Below are 14,379 nucleotides of genomic sequence, written 5' to 3'. Positions count from 1 at the left end.
CCTTCTCCGTCGGTACGAACGTTTCTTTCTCCCTTTGAAATACACAACATCGCCATTTTTTTGATACTCCAACTGGATCTCATCCCCATTGTGTCGATAGCCCCATTTTTCATTCTACAAAAGGATGGAGGAAAAGACATACCCCTTCAAAGCACCTGTTATTGAAAATTGTAATCCTTCTTAATCATTCTTCTGTTGCTGGAGTCTTACTTCGCTTTCTACGCGGTCGAACTGGTGTTTCCTGGCTATCAATCATCCTCACTTCCGCTCGTCCATCTAAAGATCTAGTAGATCTTCTCCTTTGGGCACGTTTTGTTTTCACCATTTCCGAAGGAGAAAGCATTTCGTCTGCGTCTGAATCCTCAGTCTCTTTGCGTGGCGTTTTCTTGTAGCGAGGCTTACCATCTTTCAGATATTAATCGTTGTATAGCAAGGAAAATATTGACGCAGGAGGGCAGAAGACATACCTCTATCGTTGTTTTGAACGTTATTCGAGGACGGAGTTCTTGTCTGGTTTGAATTCTGCGTTTTCTCTTTTTTGTGGAGAGGGGTCGGCGGAGTTTGTGGTTCAGGTATTGTTAGATCTTTTGGTTTTTTTTCTACCGACTTGTGCTCCCTGCGCTGTTGGTAACGTCTTTCCTCGAGGCTTGCGAAATTCTTCTTGCACTCTGGACATTCGAGTGAACAGGTATCTAGCAGTTCATATCAGCAACATAATTGTTAGATTCATGAAGGGCGAAACTAACTTTGTCTAATATGGCGCTGTAGATTCTCCTTGCACGAGAACAGGTTACCGCAAAGATCACATTTTGGCTTAGCGTTAACGATTTCACCTTCGGTGATTTTCTGTATGGGGTCATGGTGACATACTTGTGCCGGTCTGGTCTTTGGCGCAACCGCCGAAACTTCTCGCGGCGCCTTGATGAGTTGGTTTCCTCTACAATTTGGGCTAGCATCTCCAGCTTCAGCAGGTGCAACCTTTTTGTGGCAACCATTTTTTTTCTGTCTCACTAAGGTTCCCGGCTCAGGGTGTACTCGTGTCGGTTCGATGGGCAGTCCCTCAGGTCTGGACGCCCGGTATTCGCTATGCTCGGCTTTTTGGTGATTTTGTAGAGCAGCGACGCGGGCGAATCTTCTACCACACTCTGGGCACTCTGTGCATTTTCCTGTCCGGGATTACCACTAAACTTGCAAAAACAATTCAAAGATCGACTCACTGTTCTTTTCGTGCCTACGAAGTAGAGCTACTTCCGGAAACTCTTGGCCACATTCTTCGCATCTTGGAAGAGGTGGGCCTTCACTATGGTCATATTCTGCATCTTCTACTTCGGCGGATTTTTGCACTTTCAAACTTTCAGCATTAATTTCGGAAACCGTTGGTGCTAGAGGGGCTTCAGGCGCTATGATAACTTTTGATTGGCCCATACTTTTACGTTTGGGAATCAGAGTCTCCGTGATACGACTGGAAACTACTTCAGGCGATCTCTTGGGGAAGAGCAAATTCTTGCTGTACTTCGCACTAGTCCTACCTTCGGACACCTTAACGAAATTCTCTGTTTGCACTAACGTGCCCTGTTTGCCATTGCCAATGATCACAGCGTCGTAGATGTGAAATGATGCATGCATCCAATTACTGCCACTTTTAAGCCCGCTTGTTTCTTTCACATCTGTACCATGCCCCACAAATGTTGTCCCTAGGGGATAGATTTCAAATCCATACCTGGACTTTGTTACAACAGAATCAGCTTTCAAGGTTAATGCAGTCTGGAAAATTTCTTGCAGATGTGCTCGCCTGTCTTTCCAACATTCTGAATGCTCCCCCCAAGTGTGGAACGATCCATCTTCTGCATTGTATGGTGTGATTGCGAACAAGGGGGCGACTGCATTAGAGAACCTGGCCGCTAGATCTGTGGCTCTTTTGGGTATCGATTCCTCTTTGAGCCATTTTCCCTCGATAAGAGCGCGATGAGCTGCTATGTCCAAGCTAAAAAGCTGGCTTTCCCCGCCTATAGAGTTAATTTTCCATATTATTATCAATAGCAGGACACTAACCTAAACTGGAGATAATGTGCCTATAACTCGATAGAATGCGAGGGTTTGAAGGGGCGAAATTAGGAAACCTTGACATAAAAACCCAATCTCTCAGCGCAGCCAACACAAGAGCTCTGATGCAGACATGAGCACCGAATTTCTTTCTGGTGATCTCGACTTCATTTCTCCCAGTGGCGGTTTCGATGTCACTATTGAAAGCTGAATTTATAAGGTTACGCAAGTCGCTTGGTATCGAAAATATCTTTGGATCAAGTTGCGAAGTATTGATGTGATGACAAGAGATGGAGGAGAGTTCGAATTGTATTTGATCTATTGCATCGTCGATCGTGTCGTGTCCTATGTTTAGGCTTCCTGGTAAATCCAAATTGGCAAAATCAGAGAACTTGTGCATTTCTCTATTTTCTTTGGTCAATCGATAAATTTCCTCCAGGTCTTCAAATTGTCGGGTTTCTAATGAAGCATAGGCATTGCTTTCTAAAGCTCTTTGTTCCTCCTCTCGACGAGCCCTTCGTGCCTCATTCAGGTGTTTCAATTGTGCCCTCAAATCTCTGATCGTCCCTTGGGCCTCGGCTTCCATTGCGCTGAGCTTCTCGGACTCTGCTTGCCAGAGCTCTTGCAGTCGAACTATCTCTTGGTTATGTTTATTCTCCAATGACCTCAGACGCTTTGTCCAGCTATCTTCATTTGCCGTTTGGCCTAGCAGCTCATACTGGAGTGCTTGAGATTTGTCTCTTGTGAGCTCTCCGCCAATGGAAACTGCAGCTTCGGTTGAAGTGGTCGCCGATTTTTGGGATGGCAATTGGGATTTTACATCACCATTCACAATATCGGCTTCAACCGTTTTTGCAGATATTTTGTCCTGCGAACTGGATCAATCAAAGTTTTGTGATAACGACGAGAAAAGTACGTACTTTGCTCAAGCGAGACTTTTTGGAAGGTGGGAGATCCTCGTCTGCTTTCTCGGTCTTCTTGCTACGTTTTAAACCCCTCTCATTTTCTTCCGTTGAAGGGAGGTCCGTCGGATTCTTCGTGGCTTTCTTCTGCGTTCTACGATCTCCCATGTTAGAAATCATGAGCAGCATCAGTGAATCGCTGGAATTGCTGTCAGCTTTCGTTCTAATGCTCTTGCGCATCTCGACTGGAAGCTTGGTCATGCAAGCAGACCCTTTACTCATCATATCGACGAGGGACATTGTTAGAACCGAGTCCTCACTCTGATCGCCGTATCTTTCCCATAGCTCGCTTAGATGTTCCTTCACTGCATCGCGACTGGTGAAGCGGGAGTGCTCAATCGTGTAGTCGAGGGTGTCTTCCTCGGCTTCTACGTTCTGCAGCTTGCAAAAATCAATCCATGCAAGTAGCTCAATATCATCCTCCTTTTTCCAGATTAAGGGCGTCATATTTGGTATCGGATTCAATATTTGAGCAGTCTGGAAATGGCTGAATTTTCATGATGGGTGTTTGAAGGATATGCGAACAAATAAATCCGATACTTGCAGAAATTCTAGCCACCAAACACGTTCTCATTGTCAGTCATTTGTAATTCTCCAAATATTGTAGATCTGATAGAATTTTGGATAGAAATAAGTACTGCGGTCTTTCGTCACACCTGAAAGATGTGGCGTCCCTACTGCAGAAACCCATTTTGCATCCGAGCGTCCGATCAAATTACTCTTCCGCCCTGGACCGTTTTGCATGGATAGTTTCTATGCGTTTGCTCTAAACAAAAAAGTCAACCTGATATTCGTTTGCTGTTCGAATCGCATTAACACCCAATGGGCATAAGCAGATGATATAAGCGGATAACGTGCAGTAGAACCGATTCGGCCCCTTCCACTCCGGTCCATATCCCGCTCCCACATTCTGTATTCCAAGGATAAATTTCTGCTTCCTTCTTCTCTTGAATGATCTCGTGAGGTATATTTACTTTTTTGCTCAAGGTAGCCTACTTCCCTGTTACCCTGGAGATATGCCTTATCAGATATCTTTTACGAATCGCTCTGCAAGATGCCGACTTCCAATAGGAATCACAGCCGATGATACATCACTTCTGTTTGCTTTTCCAAAACGAGGCCTAAGAACTTGCGTAATCAAATCCTCCCTCGGCAGGTTTCCGCTCTATCAGTCCTGTTCCAAAGTGTGAAGATAATAAACCACATGAGGCGCATCTCCTTCCCATTTTCTCCGCTTCTCTATCTTGAAAGCATCATTCAAAGCCTGACTATACGTCCTTATATTTTTACGGGCTAAAAGTGAAATAAATTTCGGAGCGTTCGAAATGTCAAAAAACATGGCAACAAGAGGGGGTCCCTTTGGGTCTAAGAATCGCAATGTCTCCAGACAGACTGTGCCAGCTCGACATGGAAGCAAGTCACAAAATCAAGGCAGCAGGATGACGCATTCTCCGACACCAGGCACTGCTATATCGGTGCGAAGTTCCAACATGCGATCACACCTCATCACCCCAAAAGATAAAGTAGTTGTTGGTCTGGACTATGGAACTACATTCACATCTGTCTCTTACAGCATTGTTCCAATTAACTGTGGTAATATGAAAGGCTCTACTAATGATGTCCTGAGTGTGATCAACTGGCCAAGCGACGGAGAAGATGGTCAGAGGAAGCAAGTTCCAACAGAGAGTTGGTACTCATCAGAGCCAGTCGAGCGGCATCGGAACGATGAAGATGAGATATTTGATGAGAATTTATTCGATTCATCTCAAGGCCAACATCCATTGCTTCTTAGTGGGACAGGTGGGGACGCCATCAATGAACCTGAAGATTCAGAAATGGAAGATGAACTTTCTGTCGATTTTCTTTGGGGGTACAGCGTGCCATATCAAATTTACAAGGCAAATTCAACACGAAATCAGAGACGTCTCGTGAAGAGAGCTAAACTCATGATGGTGGAAACCGAATACACTAATGAAGATCGAAAGGGTCTTCGAAGCACACTAACTGGACTTCTCAAGGAAGGCATCATACGAAGACATGGTAAACGATCCAAACCCGAATCTGATATGTGGGATGCTGTTGACCCAATCTCGGATTATGCCGTGAAGGTATTACAGCATACCAAAGAACAATTGAAAAATCTCCATGGCTTCACTGATCAAACACCTGTGGATTTCGTTATGACTGTACCTACTGTCTGGTCCCCGGAAGCTTCCCGTGTGCTTCAGACGTCTGTCAAGGCAGCCATTCAGGTGACTGCCTTCGGAAATCCTTGGGTAACAACCGCTGACAACATCTTCCTCATCTATGAGCCTGAAGCTGCTGCTACGTTTCTCTTGGAAAGTTCTGAGGATATATCCGTGAGGTCTTGTTGATAAATTTTCGATCCTTTAGCTAATAATGGTATAGCTTGGTGAGACTTTCATTGTCGCGGACTGCGGCGGTGGAACTGTCGATGTCGTCACATACGGAGTCAGCAATCGGTATCCGCTACGTCTGCAGGATGAAAAAATCCAGCCCGCTGGTTAGTTCAAGCAGTTCTTTTCAACGATTCTGTGAGATTAATTTGTAATCTTAGGGGACAATTGCGGTTCCAGCTATCTCAATGATAATTATAAAGACATGTTACTTGGTCGCCTCCAAGACGAAGACTATCTCTTCAAGAATGGCGATACCCTTGAATCAATTGTCAATAGATTGATACCAGACTTTGAGAATGAATATAAGAGACGAGTTAATGTCATGAAAAGGTGTGGTCACAGGGTTTACATAGCTGGCTTGCGCGGTGATGAACAGATGAATCGCGTTGGTCTAGCTGAAAAGCGTTTTGAGGCGAACCATTTACAAATGAATTTGTATGTGATATCCATCTCCAGCTGACCATGGTATCCGCTAACACGGTCTCAGGAGTGATTATAAAGAAATTTTCGATCCTCTTCTAAAGCGTATCTCAAAATTGCTGGAGAAGCAGATTCAACAAGCTGTGGAAAAAAAACTTGTGGTTAAGGTATGCTTCAAGACAACCAAAAGAACCTGATCGTTATCTTACTGAGTATTCAAAGAAAGTATTTCTTGTTGGTGGCTTTGGTGGCTCTCCTTCCTTGAGAAGCTATCTCAAGAATTGGCTTGCAGTGAAATCTGGGGAACTTGAATTCAATATCGAATTAGTAGCAGACAGGCATAAATGGTGAGATTAGTATGTTTTATTTTGTCCAACAAACTAACAATTGCAAAGCATTACAGCTGTAGCATCGGGTGCTGTTCTTCGTGCTCTTGACAAGAAAAATGGACCGGAAAAAATTTCCCAATCAAGCTATGGTTTTCTCCGCCATGAGCCATGGCAACCTCGGCTGTATCCCGGGCATGAAAGAGCCAGGCCTGATGAGAGTGAATTGGATGGTGAAAAATATGTAGCTACGATTGACTACTTCATGGTCAAGGTGATATGTTGGGTCAGTAACGTCCTTGAAATTAGTGCTGACGATCAATAGGGAACCCCAGTCCGTCCAGACCATCAGTTCTGTCCATTCCCTACCTATCACACCTTTCCAATCGACGAAAAGAAATTCTTCTGTGAAGAAGTTCTCTATGTTTCCGACACCGCTACAGAATCCCACTACAGTCGCAGGAACCTTAAAAATGCTGGTAAGTAACCATGAATTTTCACGTCAATTTTACCATCATGCCATACCAACACACAATAGACACACAGATCGCCGGCCGCATCATCGTAGATATGACTTTTCTCCGCGACAAAGGCATCATCACACCCGTATACCCAGAAGAAGGTTTAGGTGGAAAGGAACATTATAGAGTTGATTATGAATTAGTGGCCAAAGTCGAAGGGAGAGCGCTCAGATATGAGGCTAGATATCCTGCTGGAAAAGGTGGGAAAGTACAAAAGAAGGGACAATTCAGTATTGCAGCTGCTTTCAAGGAGGGAACTGCTTAGTTTGTGTTTCGATCTACAATTTGGGGTGTGTTGGGGAATATGGGATTGGTTAGTAGTGTTAGTTAGTTTTCAACAATATTGGTATCCCGTTTTTATGGCGCCTGGATACCCATCGTCATTGGCTCGTTGATTGTTTTGTGAATTTTATCTTCGGATATATGGAAGATTGATATGAACATTAAGAAAACCCTAAACAAGAAGCTTGTGAAACCAAGACAGCAAGTCTCCTTGTATAGCTCTTCCTTGCCATTGGTCGAAATTATCATTCTATTGGAACTTGTTACTTGCGATTTCCCTATCTAGAAGTTCGGTCATTCAAGGAAACCTCCTCATTTATTACATGATGTGCCAAGTGAAGTCGAGAGGGGAGACTAGGAGAGATTAGTTTGGCATTGCTGGAAAATGTATTGAAAATTGTATTCACTAGCCACAATCCAAAATTCCAAATACCACACACTTCCAAAGTTGTCAAGCACATCGTTGGCCTTGTTAGCACAGTATACCAATCGTTCTACTGAGGAATTGAAGCCGAGCCCCACACCACCGATAGAAAAAAAAAGAAATCCTTTGTACAAGAAAAAAAAGTACAAAAAAGTAAAACAATGGGAAGGTGAAAACTCCCGGCCTTCAACTAAACTTGCTAGTACTTTTTACATACATTCTTAGTCCCCACCCAGCCTGCTGATGAAATGCACAAGACATCTTCGAAATTTGGAAATGCGACTTGTCGCGAAACGGGAAAGAAAGGAGAACGAACCATTGAATCGGTTCGGAGACAATTTCCTGTCAATGTATATATACTCCACACACTATGTAAAAGCTTAAAAACACATTAAAAAATGCAAAAGATTTTGCAACTGCCGTGAATCGAACACGAACCTCCACCTTGGAAGGGTGGAATCCTAACCATTGGACCACAGAAGCTAGGTAGCTAGTTAAGCAGTTTGCTTAATTTGCTGGCAGATAGTTCTTAGTTTTGTTTAATATTGCTATTGTTGAACTAGAGCCATTGTGGTGTGGTACCTATTGTATCCATTTGTGGAGCTAAATTGTGGGGGAATTCAGTCGGACATTAGTTATTAGCCCTCCGTCCTGTTCGACAAATATTGCCTTTTGCGCGTTTGTTTCAGGCACTAGTTAATTTAGGACAACGACATAGGTATTGGGGAAGCATACTTTCCTCTTAATTAATGTTCACGACATGCCACAAAACTACAGAAAGAGATCATGTTAACATGTCATGATCTCACATAGATAATACCATAAGCAAAAGGATACGAACTCTATTTTAGTTATTGCAAATCTTGATATGTCAAAAAGTCAGACTGCGACGACGTTGAAGCTGTAATATTCCAAGTGGGGGGCACGCATCTTTCAAACAGCCGCATACTTCATATGCCTTCAAGTGTTGACACATATCAGTCTATCCACCAGGTCTTGGCTTGTGTATTCGAGAAACAATGCACATTGATTGGTCAAAGACGTTGCGAAATTCTTTCAAAGTTTCGTAGTTTGAAGTCGCGTGATAAAGTACCCCGCTAAGCTTTTTCTTCGAATGGAATGGTTGACTCTAGACGCGTCTGAATCTGGAAGGCATCATCAATTCTTGATAAGACTCTTCAATTTTTCTAGTTTCAAAGACAATTTTCAATTTTCATGTCTGATTTCCCTCAAAAGCTATTGAGATTTAATGCACTACACAATTTTGCCTCGAAAAGCTTCGTCCTCTCCCAATAAAACTCACCATCATCCGACTTCAAGCCGCCGAGCTACTGAATAGTTTGTCGGAGAAGATTGCTGCGATTGAATGATGACACTTAACGTTTACCAATTCTATCTAATACGTTAGTTAGTAGGAACTATTGAATATCAAGAGGCGTGACACCTTCTCACTCATCTCGTCGTCGCCTAATTATACTTTGCTATGTGGCTTTCAAGTTCTCTTCTGTCAGAGCTCCACCGTTATATGAAGTTTTAACTCTAGACTCACTGGTCTCGATGTATAATTGGTCACTTCACCACTTTGTGATGCAGATCTAGTTCGACGTTCAATGTCATGATGTAACAAAACTTCTCCTCCCCTTATATGACTAAAGTGTAAATATAATGCTGTCATCGAGGGCTATTATTGCTGAATTTGGTTTCCTAGCTTGATGAATCTTTGGCAGTAGCTTTGAGTTATCACTAGCTCCGAAAGAGCTGAAATACTATAAAATCCAGGTCTCTCCCACATTTCCTGAGTTTTTTTTTCTCATCCCTTGATGTCACTTCTTCGTGTACACCCAATTCTATCTACTTCGACAATATTTTGCTCAGAGCTCTCAAACACCCTTCGTAGCAACCCGAGTAACAGTGGATAGCAGGTCTCTCCACTACTTTCGCTTCTACTTACACACTTACTACTTCTTACTTACACACATACACACATACACACATACACACATAATCCCAAACATCATATTACTATCACTCTGGGATCTGATAATACATTCGTTTACATTTAATTTTAACTATATATTCCATTCCAACTTCAAACTACCTTTCACTGTATATCCCTAAACACATTACATTTACCTCCACATCTACAATCTGTACTATCACTTTCAAATTCAAATATACTCTTTACTTTTATTTCTGATCATATTTGTTCTATTTCGACTCAAGATGCCAGAAAGAAAAGGTCTAGACGATTATTTCATGTACCGGTACCCCCCAGACTATCAACTTGAGCCCTTCCTTAGGACTCCGTCGCCCATCTCATCATCGAGCAGAATCGTGCCAAAGAATCCTGCCGAAATTGATGAGTCACCTAAAAAGACTGTAGCTGAAATTTTCAAGGCTACGGTTTGGGCAAAGCTCGAGCAGTCCAAGAAAAGTGAAAGCCAAGGACCAGATGCCGATCAATCGGATAAAGTCGCCGCTTCCAAGTTGTCAGATTTGAAGGGAAAAGCCCTAGAAGAGAGGAAGATGAAAGATCTTCTCGAGGAAAACATGGCACGTGAAAGGAAGATTGCTGAATTGCAGAGAGAAAATGAAGAGCTTGCGAATAAAATTCGTGAATTGAACGAGAGATTAGAGGAGAGATTGGAAGAGAGAGTGAAGGGAATATTGGAAGAGGTGGCCCGAAAAGAACAAATTGTTCTTGAAGACGGACAGCGCTGGGTCCAAAAAAATCTTACGGTGAATATAAGAGAGAACGCTGTAAGAGAGAAGGATGCTTTACAAGAAGCAAAATCAACAACGTTGCTTCAAAGAGAAGATAAGGTGCGCGAAAGGGAAGAGAATGTGCTCCGAAGAGAAAAGCAGGTCCTCGAACAAGAGGAAAAGATGGCACAACTTCAAAAACAATTGAACGGAAAAGCGTCCAAATTGGTTAAGACAGAACGATTAGTAGAACGTTTCTTTAAAGAGATAAAATTAACCATGCCGAAAGAGGAGGATTTGGAACCGGAGTTGTGAAGCTGGAAGAGATTGAAAATCTTCTAGTCTCCAGAGATAGATCTTTCGCTACCACGGAAAGCGGAGATGCAACTGCGAGCACCAGTAATTCCGCGCCGAAATATCCAGCGCGAAGGGTACAAACACTATCGCCCAGTCTTGTCGTCACCAAACGACGCATAGAGATGCATTGTGGCTCGGATAGATTTCGCAAATTTCTTGATTAAGCTTTGGAAGTCTGTACTTATTCGATCCTTCCTGGCGAAGAAAATCATGAAGCAGGGAAGAAAGACGGAAAATCATAAAAATTGAAAAAAATTGAAAAAAAAAAATTGAAAAAAAAAAATTGAAAAAAAAAAATTTGAAAAAAAAGACGGAAAATCATAAAACGGCAAAAAAAGGAGGAAAAAATAAAATAATAAAAAATACTGTGGATCAAAACACTCTTTCCTGTTTCTTGATCTTAGTGGTTTCTCTTTGTGTGGCGGTTGAGGGAGTTGGAGGTCGTGCTTGTGAACTTTCCTGTTTTTATTGAGTAGCTAGTTTGGAAAAGCAATTAAATATCTTATACATTTGGGTTTCAATATGTATGTACGTAAGACTTTCATTCTTTAATTAACTTAGATTCTACATCCAAGTATCCCTATCCCCATCCATTCATCCCTTCCCCTCAACCCTCAAACTCCCTCAACGCCTCCCCAATAACCCCCACCATCTCCAACACCTTCTCATCCTCCAACCTCCTCCCCACACACTGCAACACCACAGGCGTCCCATGATAAAACTCCTCCTCATAATCCTTCTGCAACAATTCATCTTTCCTATTTAACCCCTTCCATCCCCCCCCTCTCTTCCCATCCACCTCCTTATCCGCAAACGTCACCGGAAACGTACACGCCGGATAATCCAACAAATTCCACACCCCCGTATAATTCACACAAAAAATTTCCGTCTGCGTTACCCCCAATCTGGGGGCCGTCCAGGGACTCGTAGGCATGATAATCGCATCCATAACTCCCTTTCCATCAGCTCCAGTGCGAGTCCATCGATCCAGATAAGCTTTTTGAAAAGCATTTCTACGCGTAATCATTTCTCGTAATTTTGTAGGTCCCAACGTTCCATGTTCGCCCTGATCATAGGCAAACTCATAGTTTTTCATACTTTCGAAGACCGGCTCGTCGTGTTTACGCGTCAGTTCGAGGATAGCGGCGCCGCCGAGGGTGTAAAAGGAATTATTCATTTCTTTCGCCATTTCGAGATGATCTAGAGGTTCCCACTCGAAGACTTCGTGACCGGCTGCTTCGAGGGCTTTTTTTGCGAGTGCTAAACCGCGGGCGATCGGTGGGTGAACGCTGATTTCGCCGTCGTTGTCGGAGATGATTCCAATGCGGAGTTTGCGGCCGGGAGGTTGGATGGTGTTTTCTCGCCAGGGAATGGGGAGACATTTGGGATCGTATAGCCAGGGTGAAAGAGAGGTGGATAGAACGGCTTTACAGTATAGTTGAAGGGTTGAGAGGGATTTAGACATGGGGCCATTGTTTGAGTAGATGAAATCTTGTCCCGATATACCCGATTTAGTACCATAGATGGGAAATCTTCCGAAACTGTTGATGTTCTGTCAATACTTTCTGTCTATTGAGAAAGAATATCATCTGTACATACGTGGGTTTCAATCCAAAAAGACCATTAAAAGCACTTGGAATTCGAATACTACCTCCGATATCCGTTCCGATTCCCAACGGACTACCCCTCATAGCCAAGAGTACACCCTCACCCCCCGAACTTCCTCCTGAAGTGGTGCCTGTATGATATGCACCATTCGTTTCACCCCATACATTCGAGATTGTCTCCATCATCATCATTGCCACCGGTACTGCCGTCTTGACATAAAAAACGACTCCAAGTTTAGCTAATAAGGATACTAAAACAGTTTCATCTTCTGGGTTAGTGGGAACATTGGCATAGCACGCCATACCAATAGATGATGGATGGGGTGGTGTTATAAAGCAATCTTTGAGAGATATTGGAAGGCCATGAAGTGGACCTATTACATCACCATTTTTGGCGAGATAATCATCCAAAAGTTCGGCTCGTTTGATAGCTTCAGGAATGAGAATTTCCGTCAAACAATTTGTCTGTGATCATGGTTAGTAGGCGTCTTAGTTTGCTTTGGGAGGTATGATATCACCAACCAATTGATGAGCAACAACAGCTGCTTTAGAAAAGGCCTTGGTAACTTCTACTGATGTCCATATCCTCTCTCTAATTTTTTGAAGTATGTCTTCCGCACTTGTTTCAATAATTTCTAATTCCTCAGATGTGAAATGACCAGATGATCTTGGAATATTGGCAACATTTCGTGGAAGATTCTCCAAGACTCCCCCAGGAAGAAGATATTCTTTGGGTAAAGCATCAGCTCGACGTTTTTGGGCAATTGTGGCTATCTCCTTATAGTGTTGATCTGTTGATAGATGTTGAATATCGCCCATTGTTGTGGCAAGAGGCAAAAGAGTGGTAGTTGTTTATTTTAGATTCTAAAGAGTATTTTAGGAAAGAGAACAATTGGAGAAAGAGGAGAAGTTAAAAGGATCTAATATAGTAGGAAATAGAAGTATCTGGTCATCAATCGATAGCAATGAATTACATATCTTATCTTCTTGAGTTGCCGGCACGTTCTCGATACCCCGCCGGCGCTCGAGAAGTGGGGTTTCCCGATCTCGGCAAAAAGTCCTGGCGACTGACGCCAATTGTGAGATCAACATCAAAATTAGATAGATGCAGCACGAAAGAATAGAGAAATGACACTCATAAAATGTTTTTTTAATTAAATCTTGAAAGTTGGGGATAGGAAATAATGTTTACTATCGCAAACGCCACCGCCCGCTTTGAAGTAATTCCCGCAGCCTTGGTATTTACATTCAAAACTCCCACATTTGATATCAAAAGATTAACATCTGTATCACTTGCCGCCGTCCCTGAAGTAACCAGTGCTACCTGTTGGCCTGCAGTTTCGCATGCGTGAGTCGTGACTTTATTCGTTACACTTTACTGACGTTAGAATCATGCTTTTTCACAACTCCTCCTCAATTCATCCAGAATGGTGATGCGAAAATCCAAACTTACAAAGCAATAGCTCCCGCACTTCCAGTTCCATCATTAAGATTGGCCTTTGAAGCTGTGTTGTTCGCTCGGCCAGCATCCGTACAAGCGCTGATAGCAGCAGTCTCGGCAGCAGTCAATGAAGCGGCATTTGCACCGCCAGTGCCAAGTTTAGTGATAGCTGCCATAGCATCGGCCGGTATGGTGAGAGAGGATGGAGCTGTTACGCCTGCAAGAACGGTGGCGACATTCGTAGTGCTGAGGACAGATGCGGATGTCATGCCGAGAATGGCGAGAAGTAGAATAGCTGATGTCTTCATGACTGTAGAAGGTAATATGTTGTAGAATGGATGTAATACGCACCCGAGTAAATCTGCAAAACAACAAGAACTACGAAATGAAAATTAAAATTCGAATCTTCAAATTCAAAGTCGACCAGCGCTCAGAGAATGAATAAAAAGATGAGGATTACAATACAAATCCCGCCAGAATCATCTCAACTTATAAAGATGAACATAATGCGACATCAGACGAGACGGCGGTTATTCTTACCTGTGGTTTTGTGAAACACGGAGGACTTCGCCTGATGACACATCCGTGGTGTCTTGATCTGAAGCGAAGGAGGTGGTGACATTTACTTCGTCTGAACTTCCAGATTGTATGGATGGTGGGTGAGGATAATCATGAAGTGAAACGGCTCGACGATATCATTCCCTAGGGTAATCAATTTCCCAGATGTAACATGTAGTTGAACATTGTCTACTTAGGTACTTTCTTGATATTCCACGGGTCCCTAAGTAGGTAGGTATTGCGACATGGAAAGATAACGAGGTCAATCAATCGAATCACATGTCAATATATGCCGTGTAAAGTTCAGTTTGGTAG

General features: G+C 43.0%; 5 protein-coding genes across 5 annotated transcripts; 2 read left to right on the top strand and 3 right to left on the bottom strand.

Moving 5' to 3' along the window:
• Positions 1–184: 184 nt before the first annotated feature.
• EAE97_006671 (uncharacterized protein) lies at positions 185–3,452 on the bottom strand (the record flags this gene model as incomplete). Its single annotated transcript, XM_038877184.1, has 6 exons — positions 185–405; positions 468–692; positions 747–1,154; positions 1,218–2,006; positions 2,053–2,911; positions 2,964–3,452. The coding sequence occupies 6 exons, from the start codon at positions 3,450–3,452 to the stop codon at positions 185–187; spliced, it is 2,991 nt and encodes a 996-aa protein (XP_038732116.1).
• An 878-nt stretch (positions 3,453–4,330) lies between these two features.
• On the top strand, positions 4,331–7,045 carry EAE97_006670 (uncharacterized protein; the record flags this gene model as incomplete). The annotated part of the gene is made up of 8 exons (XM_038877183.1): positions 4,331–5,365; positions 5,415–5,529; positions 5,584–5,860; positions 5,913–6,012; positions 6,068–6,192; positions 6,241–6,445; positions 6,497–6,650; positions 6,710–7,045. The coding sequence occupies 8 exons, from the start codon at positions 4,331–4,333 to the stop codon at positions 6,955–6,957; spliced, it is 2,259 nt and encodes a 752-aa protein (XP_038732115.1). The 3' UTR covers positions 6,958–7,045.
• A 2,576-nt stretch (positions 7,046–9,621) lies between these two features.
• EAE97_006669 (uncharacterized protein) lies at positions 9,622–10,416 on the top strand (the record flags this gene model as incomplete). Its single annotated transcript, XM_038877182.1, has 1 exon — positions 9,622–10,416. The coding sequence occupies one exon, from the start codon at positions 9,622–9,624 to the stop codon at positions 10,414–10,416; it is 795 nt and encodes a 264-aa protein (XP_038732114.1).
• A 649-nt stretch (positions 10,417–11,065) lies between these two features.
• Positions 11,066–12,884, bottom strand: EAE97_006668 (uncharacterized protein; the record flags this gene model as incomplete). Its single annotated transcript, XM_038877181.1, has 3 exons — positions 11,066–11,999; positions 12,058–12,530; positions 12,588–12,884. 3 exons carry the CDS (start codon positions 12,882–12,884, stop codon positions 11,066–11,068), a joined length of 1,704 nt encoding a protein of 567 aa, XP_038732113.1.
• A 331-nt stretch (positions 12,885–13,215) lies between these two features.
• EAE97_006667 (uncharacterized protein) lies at positions 13,216–13,814 on the bottom strand (the record flags this gene model as incomplete). The annotated part of the gene is made up of 2 exons (XM_038877180.1): positions 13,216–13,438; positions 13,519–13,814. The coding sequence occupies 2 exons, from the start codon at positions 13,812–13,814 to the stop codon at positions 13,216–13,218; spliced, it is 519 nt and encodes a 172-aa protein (XP_038732112.1).
• Positions 13,815–14,379: the final 565 nt, after the last annotated feature.

This window comes from Botrytis byssoidea, assembly GCF_014898295.1.
Source record: "Botrytis byssoidea strain MUCL 94 chromosome Unknown BBYS_012, whole genome shotgun sequence".
In the NCBI taxonomy this organism is placed as follows: Eukaryota; Fungi; Ascomycota; class Leotiomycetes; order Helotiales; family Sclerotiniaceae; genus Botrytis; species Botrytis byssoidea.
This window is presented reverse-complemented; position numbering and strand designations above follow the sequence as displayed.